We start from the raw sequence: 18,890 nt of genomic DNA, 5'->3' as shown, positions 1-18,890 counted from the left end.
ATTTTTTCCCTAAGATCTCAGAAACTACCCGGCAGATTTGGCTGAAACTTTCACCGTTTGTTCTTTTTTGTACTGGGGAGGTTTGTAGACCAGTTCGATAACAATCCGATTGATAGTTCCTTTTGTATTCTAATTTGTCCAAATTTTCGCATAAATGCCCCAATATGACGGTTGAAAAATACGTGCACATATTAAAATTATGTGTCCATCGAAAGCGCTTATTTTTCTGCTGAAGATGGCATCTGTTAGAAAGTTCTAAGTTGTATGAAAAACGAGTTATGGGCTTTTTTTGTTCCATGTTCGAAGGCTTTCCTCAACCCAATTCATTATTTAGTGTATCATCTCAACTCCCAGTTCATAGTTAGAATTGTTGAATGTTTTTGTGTTTCGTCTGACTGTTTGAGGCTTTTCTCAAGTCAAATCTTAAAGTAACGTTTTTTCCCCAAGATTGGCTAATAATAACTATAGATTTGGTTGATTATTTTCCATTTAAACGGAACTTTAGTGTAATTAATGGGTTTTTTTTATTATTTGTGCTGATTGGATTTTTTAATCATTATCCAATCTAACAGCAGAAACCTCGCCAAAATTTATGCAGAAAGATTTCAGTAGCGGATGCATTTGGCAGTTTTTTCAACTGTCACGGTTTTTGAAGTCAAAGACTACGTAATAATGTTTGTCAGCTTTCACCATGTAAGCAAAATATCGTCAATCAAAGAATCTTTAAATACTTTTTTTTACTGTAAAATAATCCAGCAACTAAATTAGGCAAATCCATAAACAGCACAAAAACTTCCATTAATGTGACTTTGTGCACAAATTCAAACCATCGCCAAATTTTACTACTTATTTTAGAAACATACGGATGAAATTGTTTAGCGCCATTTTATGGTGACCAAAAGTATCTTAGCGTATGGCGACAATATCTCTTTAACAAAAATTAGTAACATACCATTTTACAAAGTAAGGAGGTAGAGCATTATCCAAGATATCCCAAAACGATTCCCGTAAATTCGGTAATAATTTAAATCGCACCTAGAACCCACAATAATTGAGATTTTCCAAAATAACTAAAGCAAGTTTAAGGGGATCACGGGTGCGCGACTACATTTTTTTAAACAGTTCGTTCTTCACTAGACATACAGAGAAGGTAAGACTCAATGTAAAAAAAAAGTATTAACTGATAAATCTTTTTAAACATGTGAAGCTTAATTTTATATTTCGGAAATTCTTCAAATTTGTTTACGCTTAAATTTCGTGTTTTCGTTTCTAAATGAATATTATTTTGCTCTTTTTACTTACTGCTACTTTAGTTTTATGAGTAAGGAAGAAGCTAGATTTTAAGTCACGTCAAAAAAGTGTGTTTTAAGTTCTTTCACTTAAAACAGAAAACAAATGCAAGTAACGATTGTTTCTGATAATTATTGCTAACCCAGGCAATGCCGGGTATTTTTGCTAGTAAATAATAAAAATGGTATTTAATTGATTTTGGTAAATTATGTGAGAATCTTCTTTTTAATTTACAAGGCAATTTATAATTAAATAAATTATAGTATACTATAAATTAATAGTTGACTTAGCCCAATGGAATGCTATAATACCATGTCTAAGCATAGATTTGATGAACACAAAACTCATCGTATGATTCCAATAAGAGAATGAAAATGCAACCATTTATCTGATGTAAGTTTTGCAGTTGAACGTCCTTTCTTCGGCAGAAAATTCCATTTGAGACATGACGGGGCTTAACACTTTTCGTAAGTAGATACAGTGCTCATTTAAAAAGACAGATTTATAAAGTTACATTAAAAGTAAGCAGGGGAGACACAGCCCTTGAGTTCATATAATAATTAACCTTGTACCATGAAACGTTTCGTCGTAATTTGATTATTCTATGATGTTTCATTTTTTAAGAACTAAAAGTGTTCTTCGAACAAAAACAAGAGCATCCTTTGCTGTCGTCTTTATCTTCTTTACTAATAATACAGCTGAAAGTCTCTGTGTCTGGACATCTGGATCTCTCTCTGTCTTGATCTCTGTGACGTCTATAGCGCCTAGACCGTTTGGCCGATTTTAATGAAATTTGGCACACCTTGTGCACCTTGAAATGATTTTTAGAAAATTCGATTTTGTTCCTTTTCCATTCCAATTACAAGCTCATTTGTCACATAATATTAATAATATGGGGGAAAATATTACATTCACATAGGTTTTAGGTCATTCAAAAGCTTGGAAGTTTCTGCTTAAGATGAAGTTTGTTTGAAGTTTCTACAAGCAATAGCAGAGCTGTAGGAATCGTTTAGAGAAAACAAAAATCCAAGGCTTATCTTAAGAAAACCTAACGATTCTAAATGACTAAGCTCGAGAATAAAATTAAAGATAAATGGAAATTAATTTCGAAGCGGAAATTAAATTTGTATGATACCATAATTACGTCTTCCCTTTGATTGTTTCTTTCTTCTTTTTTTTTTAAACATTTTTAAAAGCGTGCTTATTTTGGAGAATTGTTGAAACACGCGCGTTACTTGATCATCGGCTGTTATATATATGATGATACTGTAATACTTCTTTTTGAAAACGCCGTGGAAATATATACCATGTTCCAAAGTTTACGGTACTTAAAGGGGTCAAATCACTTTATGTGTTAAATTGCACTTTAGTCGCTAGCTGCACAGCTGAGCAAACGGCTAAACTATCACTAGCCACTTGAAATGTTTCAGACATGAACTTGGTCGCAAGGCGTACTCGAAATCAACATCGTGAAAACCTCTCCAAGTCGCATTCTTTCTTGTCTGGGTTTGAATAAGGATGACTTTTTGAGTGTCATCTTCCTGTTGTTGATTTTTGGAGGAGCTTTTGGAATCATGAACCTGGTAGCTGAGCCGCCGTGAACCAGTTCGATCTCAGGGTCCTCTACCCCTATAAAACTTATCTAAATTATGCTACTCTTTTCTGACCCGGGTCCTCCAAGGGCCGAACCACTAATTTCCTACCAGGTTGACATAGCCTCTCGTCGACCCTGTGTTCTCTAGCCAAGCGCTATTTCTGGTGGGATTAGAAACACAACAAGAAATTGCATCCTACAAAATGGGAAAATTTAGTAAAATAAGAAGCTGTAAAATGCTTTTGTTCTTACTTTGCAATAGCTGGCAGCAATAACCCATTGATTGTGAGTGGTCTCCTTCCTTTCAATGAAGTAGTGAGTAATCTTGCATCCACCGTCGTATTCTGGTACTTTCCAGGCAAGTGTGGCAGTGTGTTGCGTGATGTCACTCACATCAAGTGGTCCGATCGGAGGGCCGGGTAACCCTGAAAATAATTGAGGGTTTATGTGTTAATCTTTCAACTAACTTCTAATTAAGCATGCCGTAAAATTACAAGTTTGTTTTTATTTCCTTATAGTAAAAGTAGTATAATTATTAAAAAACTTTAAAGTTTTTGTCGTTTTTCAGTAACACTATAATTAAAAATTATTTTTTTTGTTCCTACGCGAGAACTTCCTCAGTTCTTCATCGATTTCTTTGAGTTATAATTTATTTTAAAGCTTTTCGTACAGGCTAATGACGAAAAATAGACCCACGATATAAAAAAAATTTTTTCTGTCAAAAAAACCTGTTTTAAAGCACCAGAATGAGGTTTTCGGTTAAATTTATAATTTTAACTTGCACTCTGACCGACAGAGCTAAATAGCTCGATCGGCAGAGCGCTCGACTGGTAACCTGAAGAATGAGTGTTCGGGCCCAAGTCCGGCAATCTGCATCAAAAAGTTAGAGAAATATTGCACATTACATGAACACTTAACAACAATGAATAACAAATATGAGGCAATAGTATAAATGAGATGGAAACGCTCCTTGCTGTTATGAATGATTGACTTGATGCAACATGGAACTAAATTGATTCTTAACTGTAAGGTGTTTTTTTTTCTTTTTTTCAAAGCTTTGGCCCCGGTTAGAAAATTAAAGCATAATGTAAGCAAAAATATAAGTATCAGGTTTAAGATTTCAGACTACAATTGAATTGTGTTTTGATCAGAAAAAAAATCGTATTTTGAAATACAGATTCTTCTAATGAGTTTTTGACTATTTGTACAGCTGAAAATTTCTTTACCTCAAATTGAGATTACACTTTTCATTTAAAACTAAGAATATTTTTTAGAATCTAATCAAGTAAAATAACATTTCATAAATCTCTGCCACATGGGATCTATTGCAGAGAAAATTATATTGTCATGTTCAAAAGCCAGTTTTAAAGTTTAGATGTTTACCTTTTTATTTTCTTCTCATTCGTTTGCTCACTTTTTTAGTACAAGTACATTCTCTTAATTTTAAAGTTACTATTTTCAAAATTTTTCAAACCATTACCAATGAATGGTTGCAAAAATGATTCAGGAAATATTTCCCAAAATGAAATGCCAACTTGTAGTCTTACCTGTCACGAACAACCTGAAATCTGCTTCAGCCGAGCCACTTTCATTCTTGACTGTGAACTTGTACTTGCCCATATCATTCTTCTCGATCTCTTTCCAATAGATAATGACGTAATCGTCGAACACTGTGTATTTGATGTGGCCATCCTCTTTGACCTCAAAGTTGTCTTTGTACAGCAAAACGTCGAAGGGAGAAGTACCAGAGAAATAGATCTTGACCTTGCCGTTGTCCTTCTCAGGGAAGTACACTTCTGCTGGGCAGCGTTCAATCCTTGGAGCAACTGCAAAAGTTTTCAATAGAGTACAATCAGTATCTGATATCATCTTAAGTTTCCAATATAAGTAAAATGCTTCAGGGATGTGGCTAATTGGTAAGAGTAATAACGTAAAAATAAAATCGTTGCCTGACTCCTGTTTCATTTTAAATGAAAAGGCATGCATTATGGTACATCGCATTATTATATTAAAGCTTGTCCTTGGTCATTGATTATTGAATATCAACTCTTTATCGTTACGTCAATTAGTCAATTAGGTGAAAAAAAAAAGAAAAGAAAAGTGAACTTTCGTGTGCATAAGTGAACTCGTGTATGCATAAAGATGAATCATCTTTAATTAAAGTTATGAAATTTAATAAGAATATCATACAAATGAAATTACTGCTCATTGCAAAATTACCGTCAGAGGTGCTGATAGCTGAACGTATTTGCTTTCCTCCATAGTCTATGGAACTAAAACAGGGAAAGATATCAAGGACCCTATACAAATCCTACAGTTTGGTTTCAAAAGAGGTACATGAGCCAACAGTTCTGACGTCATATTGGAGCGTTTTAAACTTTCGAAATTCATTCGTTGTTCTAAATTCTCAACAATGAACATTATTAAAAACCCATTACTGTAACCTTGCTTGAAGTTCTTGGAAAATGTAGTGCATAATTACCGGCAATGATCATCCTGGCGAAACATTTGTCGGAGCCCAAGGAATTGCTGGCGACGCATGCGTATTCGCCTTCGTCCGTATCCCAGACTTCAGTGATGGTGAGTTTGAACTCTCCGTCTTTGCCTTCACTGCATAGGAATCTACCAGAGGAATGTATTTCACGACCGTTCTTGAACCTAGAATTGAAATCAATGTAAACGTGACAGATTCAGAGGCTGTATGAAATAACACCAAGTGAAAAGTATTACAAAATAGCACTGTGCACTGGGTGTATCGAAAAAAATCTTTTTTAGAAATTCAAACTTTCAAGTCGATAAAAAGTCACCCCCATAGACCCACATTAATCGCAGAAAAATTTATCATTAATAAAACTAAAATATATTTATTTCTTTCGCACGAGACTAAAAATTTATTTTCTTAAAAAAATTTTTTTTTTATTTTTATTTTTATTTTTATTTCGAGCAATCATGATTGCTAATTGTTTTCATTTGATCGTGCTTGATGTTTGGTTCCTTTTTCAACCCCACCGTCCTCTGTAGGCGCGACTCCTCCCGGTAACCGCTGCTCCTGATCGGTGGCGTCCACGTCCTACACACACGCACGCTCATACACACACACATCCACGCACGCGACTTTACACACATACACACACGCCAACGTGCATACACACACTACGTACACACACAAGCCTACACATACACAACTATGCACACGTAACCGCCCAAGAGGAGGGACAGGAACCGTTTCTAAAAACAAGCGAATGGGGTAGAAACCAATGTGTAGGGACCTGTCGCAACTCGTGATTGCAAAAAACATTATTTGAATTCAAAATTTCAAAATTCAAATTAATTTTGAAAATTTGATTTTTTTTTTTTTTTTTTTAATATTTTATTATCTGTGTGTTACCTCAAAGCCAGGCTAGCTTAAGTCAATGTACCACTACTTTGCTACATAAAGTAAAAACGTTTATTTGGTGCATACAAAGGTTGGGATTCACGCTCTCATAACACTGGTAAATAAATATAAAGGATTATTTTTTAAATAAAATTACGCTGTTGGGGCTCAATGCGGAATAGGATTCTACATACAGTGTAGTAATAAATTGAAAACTGTTATTTTTGGACTTGCGTTAGTCTAGCCGTCAGGTAGAGATTTCTTTTACTATTCTTAAAAGTAATGCTTGTGTTTCAAAAATATTCATTTATTTTCTAAAATCCACAAAACAGTTAAGATTTTATGAGCATGTAAGAGATGACAGTTAGTTTGATACAAAAACATTTGCTTCAGGCTGAAAAGGATGGCAATAAAACTAAATAAGTTCTTCAGAAATGTTAGAGAAACTAGCTATAGAAGTTGCGTGCTCTAACTTTAATACATATGACATATAGGAATTACTTGCTCTTACTTTAATACATATGACATATAAAATGCATAACATATGTTTTGGTGCTGAATTTTAATCTTTAATTCTTGTTATACTGTTCCTGAACGTAATAAAACGAAAATATTTGAAAGGTTATTTTATAGCTTTTATTATTATTGTTTTTTTTTTTACCTAGCAATTTATTAAAATTCGATCAGAAAAGAAATATAAGTAAATGTTAGTCCATGAAGAACTTAAAATTCGCATCGAAAGCTGCTTATTTGCCAACAAACCTTTCAAACCAGCATTTACAAAAAAAGAAAAAAAAAAACTAATATGATTTATAGTTAAAGATTCAAATTGGGGAAAAAAGCTTTACTTACTTTAAAACTTAAAAAAAAAAAGTAATTTGAAAAATCCTCATTTTAATGTAGGGGAATATGGGGCAAAGTGAAATAGCGGGGCAAAGTGAAATGGTGAAATAATTACTCTGCTTTTAGCTCCACCTATCTGGCAATATTTTAACTATGTAGTAACCCATGTAGTCTAGTCCAGTCAAGAAAAAGTTACCTTTAACTATCAAAGCATAATATGACAACACGAACAGTTTTCAAAAATTGATACTCATACTGTAATACTTTGGTGCAAGTCAAAAATTATTTTTGTTATTATAAAATGATAAAGTTCTAGATATTAACATTTCAAATATTGATTGAGACTTTCTAACACTCTGTGAATATTTATTTAGTTAATATTAAGCTTATTTGTATTTTAAGTATTTTCTACAATCAATCAAGTACATGCGGGGCAAAGTGGATGTGGCAAAGTGAAATGGTTTATTTCCTTTACTTGCTCATTCATTTACTAAATCCCTTATGTATTCATTTATTAATTCATTCATTAACATTCCTCCATTTTGTAATTCACTGATTTATTCATTCATCCATTTCCTTATTCATTCACTTTTACTTGTTCATTTATTTTTCCTCACATATTAATTAATTAACTAATTTCATTTTCAGTTTATTGTCTCAGTATCTTTTCATTTACTCATTAAACCTTTATTTACTGATTCATTTGATTAAAAATATTTTCTATAATTGAATAGAAAATATTTCATTAGAAAAATATTTCTTTTTTCACTTTACCACGTGCAAAAAAAAGTGAAACTTTTCCACTTTTTTTTTTAAGCGCAAATTTATTGCCAAAAATTAAAATATTGTTTCAATGTAAGTTTTATTGTAAAATAGAATGTTCTTTCTTTATGTACTGTAATTTTTCAAAATAAACTCCCAATTTGTTCATTTTCAAAAAGCTCAGTCATCTTCACCATTTCACTTTGCCCCACATTCCCCTACTATGCGAGAATAATTAATTGATCAGTTGAAAATCCTTTTGATATGAATTATTAAAATCATTTTAAATTTTATTCTTTTAGCAAACTAGAAATTTAGCTCCCTTTTTATAAAAAAAAACTTAACTGTTGTCTAAGAGAAAAGATGTAAAATTACTATAAACAAAAACTGCAATTAAAATAGCACTGTAATAACGATTAATTATATTTACCATCTAGCTGTAGGAGCTGGATTTCCAATAGCTTCACAGTCAAGGACGATATGTTTATTGAGCGCAACGCTTTTGTTGAAGAGTTTTCTAACAAACTCTGGTTTCTGACCACCTGAAATTAGAAAAACAAGAACAAATAAATAACAGTAAAATTAGTGGTTCAGTGAACGAGGACTTGGGGGGGGGGGGGGAGGGGGGTCAACCTTCGCTAAAAAAAATTTTTGCTTTTAAGCCCAATTATCCACCCTACTTTCTTTTTTTCCATGTAAGAATTGTTATGATCAAAAGAAAGTTAAACTCTGGATGAGCTAGGAATACAGTTTAATAAACAAGTAAATAATATAAATAAATAAAATCTTTTTTGACAAAGCAGTTTAATCTCAAAATATAGTGAGAGTTAAAATTAAGACTTATATTTGAGTAGTTAAATTCAAATTCCATGAACTTGAAAAATATATATATAATTTTAACGTTTAAATCTAGCACCCAAAGATGAACACAGAAATGATTGAAACTAAAAAAAAAAAAACAACAGATTTTTTTATATAAATTTTGAGTTTTTTAATGTTGTTTTTATTTTTAAATTTTATCAGAAAGGTATTTCTTAATTTATCACAAGGAGGAATAGTTTCATCATTTGTTACAAATATTGGGTCATTCCATGTCAAGTGATCCAAAATTTGGGAAATTTTTTCCCTCATCCTTTTGTATTTCTTTGAAATTTGGCTCATCGATTGTACCCTTTGAGGTAATCAAAAGTCGAAATTTTTAGATTTTTATCTCTATTATTTTTTTATTTATGACACTTTGATTTTTCGAAAAACCCTCTTTTTTTCATGGATGTTTGAACATAAAATGGACTATAACTCAGCACCAAATATAGATAGAAAGATTTGGTAAAAAGCGTTTTAAAGTACATTAGTTGCTGTTTAATTGGATATGCAACATGACTAATTTCAGAAAATTTTTTAATTTTTTAAAAATGAAATTTAAATTTTAAATTTAAATTTCTCAGAAAAGGTATAATGAATTTTTTTTAAAAAAATTCTCAAAAATTTGTGTGTATTTTATCTTTATTTGTGCAAAGTTTCAAGTTGGGATCTCAATGGGATCATATTTTTATGAATTTTTAAATAAAATTTGACTTATGAAATAATGACATTTTTCAGATTCTAACTAGTTAAATATGGGGTTTTCTTACTGGGGATGGTCTAGTAAGTAGTAATTGATCATGATTATGCTTGAAATCAGCTGACATGAATTTGTAGATTGGTAAGCCCCCCCCCCCCCCAAACTTTTAATTTTTTTTTTCAAAACATTTCGAAAATTAAAAATAAATAAATAAATAAATAAAACAAAATAAATATTAAACTTATTAAAAGTTGGTAAATAATCTTCTTTAAAGCAAGAAAAAGCCCCCCCCCCCCAGCACCACCACTTTTTTTTTCAAAACTATTTTCAAAACGCAAAAAATAAATAAATTAATAAAATAAAAGAAAATGAATAGAAAGCATATAAAAAGCTGGTAAATGTTCTTCTTTAAAGCAAGACGAAGTACATTCCCCCCCCCCCCCCCACCCACATATACGATTAACACTATAATAGTATCACGCCTCACCTGACGCTTTTTTTTTCGAACCAAGTGTTTCTTTTTCAATCCGAACTTCACAAAATTTACTTGATTAATTCACTATCTGATAAGGAAAGTTATGATTCATTTCATCCCCTACCCCTGCGCCAACTTTCAATTTTGGAGGGAGGAAAGAAATAGTTTGCCCCAAGATCATAGCAAAATAGTAGTGTTTCCCCCCATTTTGTTTCATTCTTTTCACACTAAACTAAAAATCAATCTAAATATCAGATCATATGTCTGTCCGCATAAAACTAAACGTCTTTCCACACATTTAGAGTGCAGCTGTTTTTTTCTTTGCTTTAATACTAGCTTTCTTTTAATTTCAGTTGTAAAAGAGAGCATATATGTATCTCCGCATAAAACTGTCTTTCTACAACATTTGGAGTGCGGCGGTCTTCTTTTCTTTAATGCTAGTTTTCTTTTTAGTTTCAGTTGTAAAGGAGAGCAATGCAGCGAGATCTATTTATGCATATATTAAAAGCAGTTATAGATCAAACAAATTTTGCTAGTTTGAGCATAACCTTCCATGTTGTTAAGCTTCATTCCAGATTGCCTTTCCCCCTCCCCCTATCGTTCCACTTTTCGAAAGAAAAAAAAAGCTGCAAATGAGTGGTTCTATTTGTCTGTTAAAGTTTTTCCGACTTTTAGTTTTTATGACCCCCCCCCCCCCATTTATAAGCCTTAGTCACTGCTGATGTTTAGCAGCGTGCATCCCAGTTTATTATGATTATAACTCTTACGTGCCAGCTTTTTTTTTTTTAATACAGTTTTGAAAAAAAAAAAGATAAAAAGTGGTTGTGTGGCAGGGGGGGGGGGGGGTACCAATCTACAAATTCATGTCAGCTCATTTCAAGCATAGTCATGATCAATTACTACTTACTAGACCATCCTTAGTAAGAGAACCCTATATTTAACTAGTTAGAATCTGAAAAATGTCATTATTTCATAAGTCAAATTTTATTTAAAAATGCATAAAAATATGATCCCATTGAGATCCCAACTTGAAACTTTGCACAAATGAAGATAAAATACACACAAATTTTTGAGAATTTAAAAAAGAATTCATTATACCTTTTCTAAGAAATTTAAATTTAAAATTTAAATTTCATTTTTTAAAAATTAAAATTTTTTTGAAATTAGTCATGTTGCATATTTAATTAAACAGCAACTAATGTACTTTAAAATGCTTTTTACCAAATCTTTCTATCTATATTTAGTGCTGAGTTATCGTCCATTTTATGTTCAAACATCCATGAAAAAAAGAGGGTTTTTCGAAAAATCAAAGTGTCATAAATAAAAAAATAATAGAGATAAAAATCTAAAAATTTGGACTTTTGATTACCTCAAAGGGTACAATTGATGAGCCAAATTTCAAAGAAATACAAAAAGGTGAGGGAAAAAACTTTGGATCACTTGATTGGAATGACCCTATTGTGATACAATGCAGCGCGTATCCATTTGATAACTCAGTTACTTTAAATCACAAATTTTGTGATTTAAAGTAACTTTTTTTGATGAAATCCTTCTGTGGTCTACGACCCAAGCCGCCTAAAACATCGACGTAGTGTATGACGATGAGTAAAAACTCAAACATTAGGCTTAGCCTATATATATCGACAATATGTTTTATGTTGTCTCGTTTGTCTTTGATTATTTCTTTATTTTGCGTTCATCATTTAACTGATATTTCAACTTCTTCTTGGATATTTAATACATTTAAGCATAAAGATACTATGATTTTTTATTTACAACCTACAAAAGATTTTCGAAATCAATATTATAGTCAAAACTTTTTTTTTCAAGTAAAAAGTTTTATTTTACTGCAAAATATTTTATTGCAATTTTAAACATTTTTTGCAAAACAGAAGTAAAATTTTGAAAATGAACCCCAAGCATTATTTGTTTTTGTAATGCAATAAAAAACATCTTTACTAATTTTAAAATTTAGATTTTTTTTTCCGAAAATTTAGAAAAAAAAAAAAAAAAACACTTGACGGGTTTCTGAACTAAACGATTCAAATAGTGATTATAAGTAACAGTGTGATACCAAAAGGATTCGCTCTGCATCGTATTGTCGAGTTAAATAAACTCGTAAATGGCAGGTAAATTTACTTTTAACTTACCCGAAACTTCGCAGACCTTGATGGGGTTGGTGCAAGCACTGGGATCGCTCTTGCCGGCAGCATTGACGGCGAACACTCGGAACTCGTATTCAGCATTCTCCATCAGGTTCATCACAGTATAGTTGCAATCTGCGCACGGGAAATCGTTCGCTTTGAACCAGAACGTGCTTCCGGCTTCCCTTCGTTCAACAATGTACCCTGTAAAAGAAGGAGTCGAATTATAATAAATAGAAGATGAGAGTTCTTTTGGTCTTTGTTTACGAAATCGAGCCTATTACAGGCGAACTCGCTTATAACGAGCACAGCCCATTACAGTCGAACTCGCTTATAACGAGCACAGCCTATTGCAGTCGAACTCGCTTATAACGAGCACAGCCTATTGCAGTCGAACTCGCTTATAACGTGCACAGCCTATTGCAGTCGAACTCTCTTATAACGAGCACAGCCTATTGCAGTCGAACTCGCTTATAACGTGCACAGCCTATTGCAGTCGAACTGGCTTATAACGAGCACAGCCTATTACAGTCGAACTAGCTTATAACGAGCACGAAGATACCGTTAGATTTTCTCGTAACCGAGCGCTCGTAAAAAACGACTTTAAGAGAAAAATCATAAAAACTCGTACATATTTGATTTGTTTGTTTGTTTTTCTGTCCGCTATCTAATAAGTTGATTAGCTTGCTTTGACCTGTCTTATTGTCTCTTTCTTCTGTTATTGTTTTTCGAGAAATGCTCTTCATGACAAAAGAAACACCGTTACTTGGTCCATGGCTTCGAAGCAAATTAGAAGTTTTTCTGCACATCGAAAGCCATCGAAATTGTAGAGGGTAGTTGAGCTTAAATGTCTTCACATTCGTCGTTATCATCTCGTCACTTTCTTTTTTTTTCCATCTTCAGTAGCTTAAGGGCCTAAAGGGAAAAACAAGAAAGGAAACACAACTGAAGTTCTATAAGGTTATGGCGATGCCAACCTTACTATACGGCTCTGAAACATGGACCTTGAACAGTCAAGAAACTAGTCGAATTCAAGCAGCAGAGATGAAGTATTTGCGATCACTGAAGAACTGCACTATCCTAGACAAAATAAGGAATGAATCTATTCGTAGGGAATTACAGATATTCAGCCTCAATGAAAAAATTACGGAATATCGTAACGATTGGAAAAACCATGTTCGATGTATGGCACGAGGGAGACTTCCAAGAGGCTGCCTTTTACTATAGACCAAGGGGCAAACGAGACCGTGGTAGGCCCAGGAAGCGGTGGGGCGATCAAGAAGCCGGAACAGGCTATATGCCTAATCCTTGATGAAGAAGAAGAAGTAGCTTGAGTTTTTGTTACAGTATTCTTGGAAGCGATAACATTGGTATCAATGAATATGTATATAATTTTCTTATACTTATCTACAAAAAACATTGAAAAATGGACCGTCATTTTTTATTTTAGGTTTTATGATTCATCTATATTTTCAAACAATATTTTCAGGAATGGAGAAAAAAAACTTATAAAACGTATCTTATTTTTGAAATACATTTTATTCCACTGCATTAACAGTTGTGTTAAACATATCTTATTCTTTTCCTAATTTTTTTTTTTTTTTTTTTAATGCGGTATTAAAAATCAAGTGAATCAAGTTTTAATAACGTTTCTTCATCAAATCAAAAAATCTGTCTCTACGGGCAGACAAATGAATGCGTAATACGAGAAATAGAAAGTTTGCGCATTATTTGCCTCCTGGCAGGAACGTTTCTATCATATCAGCATACAGGTCCTGGTGACGTCATTGACGAGATTAATTTTCAAAATCATTGTAGCAGAAACATCGCAGCTTCAATGGGCGAAATATTTTTTGCATTTCCTCCAAAGTGAATGGAATCCTAATCTTTTGAGTTTAATGCCAAACATCGATAAATTAAAATTCTTGGTGGCCTTACATAATTCGATCATGCCAGTGTGTTAACTTTGATGAGGAAGAGGGACAAAAACGCTGTTCGTGGGAAATGTTGGTCATAAATTTTTCTATTCGATTTGCCATTTTAGTGCTCTAATATTGGAAAGGTGATTCTCTTTTCGTATGCGAATTTCAGGCTAACGTAAATAAATTCAGCAATCGGAGTTACATAAACATGTTGTTCTTTTAAACATTAAAAAAAGCATGGCTGTCTTACCAGTTATCTTGCTTCCACCATCTGAACGCGGTTTCTCCCATCTAAGTTCTACATAACTACGTCCAACTTTCACAACCATTACATCTTGAGGTGGTGATGGTGGACCTTTACAAAAGAAAACAAGTCGTAGTTTCTGTATTCGTGTTTTCATATACAAGATGAAAATTACTATACTTTTAAATGGTTCAATTTAATTCACATTACTTTAAAGTACAAAAAACAAATAATGTGTAATAAGATAATTAATCTTTATCCCGACTAGATTTGCACGAGTTTCATACTTTACGACCAAAGCAGAATGCTATAATTAAAATGAAAACTTTAAAACGAAGGTATACATACTGAATTTCTTCTTTAGTCTGAATGTACTTGTTGGTTGACTAGCTTCTCCTAAACCAGCTGCGTTCTTCGCTTTTATACGGAATTGATAATCGTGGTTCTCTGTCAGGTTAGGAACTGAAATAAAAGAACATCATACACAAATAAATATTTATATTAGTTAAATCAATACCATGCAGTCAAACTTTACGGCAATGTTTTATCAAAACTTTACTGTACCGTTAGCAACATCATGCTATTACCCCCCCCCCTCCTCCCTGAAAAAAACTTCGAGCTAAAAGCATAACAAGCTAAAGCAAAATAGAATTGAGGCAGGTCATTTAATCGAGGTCAAAATCAGCTCAATCTATTTCTTTAAGTTTTGGAGGGAGGTTAAAGTACATTTACGGATTGAAATGTTTTTCCCGGAAAACCGGCTTTTGACACCAGTTTTCGACCAGATTTTGCTGGATTCCTTTTCAAATCATTTTTTGTATAGTGATAAGATCTAATAAGTAGTATGAAATAACGAAGAAATTAAACTTCTGAAAATTCATTGATTGGACTGGATTTGATAACAATCTATTTAGCGTCAAAAGAATATTTACACAAAATTATTTAGTTCTATGTTAATGCGAAAAGCTTTCTTCTTCATTAGACGAAGCAAAATATTGCTTTTTAGTTTATTAACTAATAATTTACGTGAAACAAGTTTATTAGTTTTAATTAGTTCTTTTCTAGATAACTATTTTGTAAGGAAAGTGCGCCAAATAAGGCCAACCTAAGGTTCAGAGCTTAATATCTTGCTCGTTTATGATTCAACTAACTCCAAAATTTGTACATTTATCGAATGACTGGTATAAATAAAAAAATAGTTTAATGTGAAAATTTAAGTTACAACAGTTTGACATCAAGTAGTGAAATGGCCTTATAAGGAGCATAGGTCTCCAATAAGGTCAACAACAACACATTAAACCACTATTGATAGACTTAAAACATTTTCAAAAATTCCGTATTGACTCCACAGAAAGAAAAAAGAAAGGAAAGAAGACATTCGGGGTGTTGATAAATCAATCATTTCTATATTTTCGTCCCTCTGAAACATAGTTCGTGCAAATATTTGCAGCATATACAAAACATAATCATATCTTTCAAACGATTTTTTGGTGTCTTAGTGACAAATTACACGTTTTTTTTTAAAATATAAACAAAAAACTGCAGTGACTCGTTTGCAGCATATTAAATATTTTCATCCCCCTTTTTTTTCTCATTAATACGAGGGATGTTTTTCAAGTAAGTACCGTTTTGGAATAAAAAACGAACAAGTACGGATAGAGCAAAGAAATTTACAGCACAAAAATCTACCAACCGTACGTTATTTTTCGACATTGCTCCCATGATTTTCAAAGCTTTTTGTCATAGCGTGGTACAAGTTTTTGTATACCTATTTGTAGATAATTGCCACCTGTGTAGTCAACCATGAGGACTTCTACAGGGCTTTGACTGGGATGTAATTGAACATTCTCCGGACTGCCCGATCTCGCTCGTAGCAACCTTATTTTTTTTTGTGTGTGTTGGTATCTAAAGTCTTTCTTTGGCGGTCGATGGCACAACATCAATGATAAGCTCAGAGAACATGTTACCCCATGGCTGACTATACAGGCGGCAGTTTTCTACTAATAGGTATACAAAAACCAATACCACAGTATGACAAATGCATGGAAAATCACGGGAGCTATGTCATAAAATAGTGTAAGGCTTTAGATTTTTGTGTAATAAATTTCTTTGCTCTATCTGTACTTCTTTTTTTACTTCAAAACGGTACCTACTTTAAAAACATCCCTTATACGTATATATTGCAAATATACGTTCAGTTTGCAAAGTACAAAGGATTAATTTGTCATTTTATAAAACTTTACAGACGATTAGCAGGTTATAAAGCACTCCTTGTAAGTGAAAAAAATTGCTTATATATTCCAGTTCTATAATAATAATAATAATAATAATAATAATAATAATAATAATAAAGATATTAAAGAAATTTTTATTTTCAAGTGAGTTAAGAGACAATCCTTTGTTCACCAGAAAAATTAAACAATTGATTTTTTTTCTAGTGAGTGGTTTCATTACAAGTTATTTCATCCTATCAAATTATGTTAATAGGTCTTTCTTTTTAATTTTTCATCTAATGAAATATTTTCACAAAAACTACCCTGTTCACATAAATAATACCATTTCAGAAAATGATACCTTATTCGCACAAATGATATCATTGATACGTATCATGGTTGGTTTTTCTCAAAATCAAGGTCTTTAAAAGGATTAAGACACTGTAAAAGTATTTGCTATATCATACTTGTGAAGTGCGTCTCCTTCACTAAGTACTCGTTTCCTGCACGCCACCTTCCGTCGGCCATATCACAGTATTCGACCTGGTATCCTTGTATTCTTGAGCCACCATCGCTGACAGGAGGATCCCAAGATAGGCTCACATTCACACCGTCGTAATCTGTGATAGTTGGTGTGCTCGGAGGGCCAGGAGGATCTGAAAAAATACAAAATACCTTTAGTACTGTGCACTCGAGAACGCACAATTCCCCCAAACTATGTTCCAGATGCAGTGCAGTGTGAAAAGTTCCTTAGCTAACCCACCTGTGTTACGTACACCCACTGTGTATCCCTTTCAATTCTTATACATATGCCTTTCTCTTCTCACTAACCACCACAACATAAACAAATGTACGCCTGTAACGGCGATTTCGCTAGCTCTGTACAATTCCAACTATATATCATTATCTGTCACGATCGCCCAGTTCCGGGTATTTTACTTTTTACACACGAATGCCACGACGCTGAAATGGCGACTTCACCAGCATTCCACATCCGAAATCACTCCTTATCACATTTGAATGCTGCTTGGTGGTGGGCGGTGGTGGCATTTATTGATCTTATACTGTATTACTTTATAACTTGTATATACTTACGCATTCACAGTTCTCACTACTCACGACGTAATAATGAAATGTACTTTTGTAACGGCGAACTCGCCAGCTATGTACCCATCGACTACTCTATATTCTCTGCATCATTTTTTATAGCATGTTTTTTTCGAATTGTTTTGTGCTTCTATGTATGTTTGTCAATATGTACTTTAATTGTCTGCGATCATGTTTGTTTCTTTGTATGTGTGTGTATTGTTATATGTTGTATTTTAAAATGTATATGTTGAATGTTTAAAATAAAGCTCCGGTGGTCCTAAACTGGTTAAATCACTTAGTGATAGGTACAGTAGGCCCCCGGAGAGTGAAGTGAAGTGCACTCGAGAAGTGCATCTCAGTCACCGCTTGATTTGTTCATGTGATTCAGCTAGTGTTGCTGATCACCTGAACAAATCAAGGTCTACATGGTCAGCTACACAGTAAAAACGATTCAGAAATATTTCTGGAAAATAATGGGCTGCTGATGTGCCCAATTTCTGCCAGTGACATATCTTGAAAAATCCAGGAATATTTTCCGCTGAAATTCAGTAACCTTCCTGAAGTTACCCTGGAAGCTTCCTGAGAAATTTAGAAATCTTCTCGTTAAAAGCCAGTCGTCTGTCTGGAAAATTAGAGTAAATTTAGGAATGTATCATATAATAGCTCGGCATCTTCCTGATTTATCAAGGAAGTTCCAAGAGCATTATTGCAAATATGGCCAACGCTAAGCCAGAATTGCAAGTAAGTGACGAGAATTTTACCCGACTGTAATTCTTGCAAAGCAAGTAGTCCACACTTATTCGCTCCCTTAAGAGCTTAATTAGCATGAACGGGCCGTAATTGAACTGAAGCCGATGCACTTTATAAATACTTTCAGTTAATCTTCAAACTGGGAGCAAAAAATATTTTTCACAGCAGTGAAAAGTCTGCATTCGTGCGACTTGTAGCAATTCAGGAAACTTTTTGACAATGAAACTTGATTTTTCCAGGAACTGGATAAAAACCATTAAAACCCCGAAACGTAACACGGAAATACCCAGTAACGTTTCGGAATTTTTTTACAGTGTAGTGTCGCTGATTCACCTCAGCAAAAAATGGCTTGATAGCAAACGGTTAATATTCGAATAATTTCATAACGTTTTTTAACTGGTTGGAATTGCTAGCTGACTACAGGAAGTGTAGTCCACCAGTAATTGCGAACCCAGTAGTGATTGTGCAAATTGCGCAATTGCGAGAGTTGGTTTGTTTTCGAAGAAGCAACTGTGCCGCAATCTACTTAGAGTTATTTGAGTTTTGAAACTTTAAAGAGTTAAATGATTTTCCCTCAATCACAATTGTGTTGTTTTCAGAATTAATGAAGATACAATTTAAAAGAAG

At 33.2% G+C, this 18,890-nt stretch overlaps 1 protein-coding gene across 1 annotated transcript in view; it reads right to left on the bottom strand.

Moving 5' to 3' along the window:
• LOC129224536 (twitchin-like) overlaps positions 1-18,890 on the bottom strand; it is a 380,173-nt gene that overhangs the window by 46,150 nt on the left and 315,133 nt on the right. Inside the window, 8 exon segments of the mRNA XM_054859008.1 lie at positions 3,137-3,309; positions 4,432-4,710; positions 5,367-5,542; positions 8,296-8,407; positions 12,052-12,249; positions 14,218-14,322; positions 14,560-14,673; positions 16,892-17,080. Coding sequence (XP_054714983.1) covers positions 3,137-3,309; positions 4,432-4,710; positions 5,367-5,542; positions 8,296-8,407; positions 12,052-12,249; positions 14,218-14,322; positions 14,560-14,673; positions 16,892-17,080 — 1,346 coding nt within the window.

The sequence above is a fragment of the Uloborus diversus genome, chromosome 6 (genome assembly GCF_026930045.1).
Source record: "Uloborus diversus isolate 005 chromosome 6, Udiv.v.3.1, whole genome shotgun sequence".
NCBI lineage: Eukaryota > Metazoa > Arthropoda > Arachnida > Araneae > Uloboridae > Uloborus > Uloborus diversus.
Note: the sequence above shows the minus strand (reverse complement) of the source record. Positions and strands in the feature narration are given on the sequence as shown.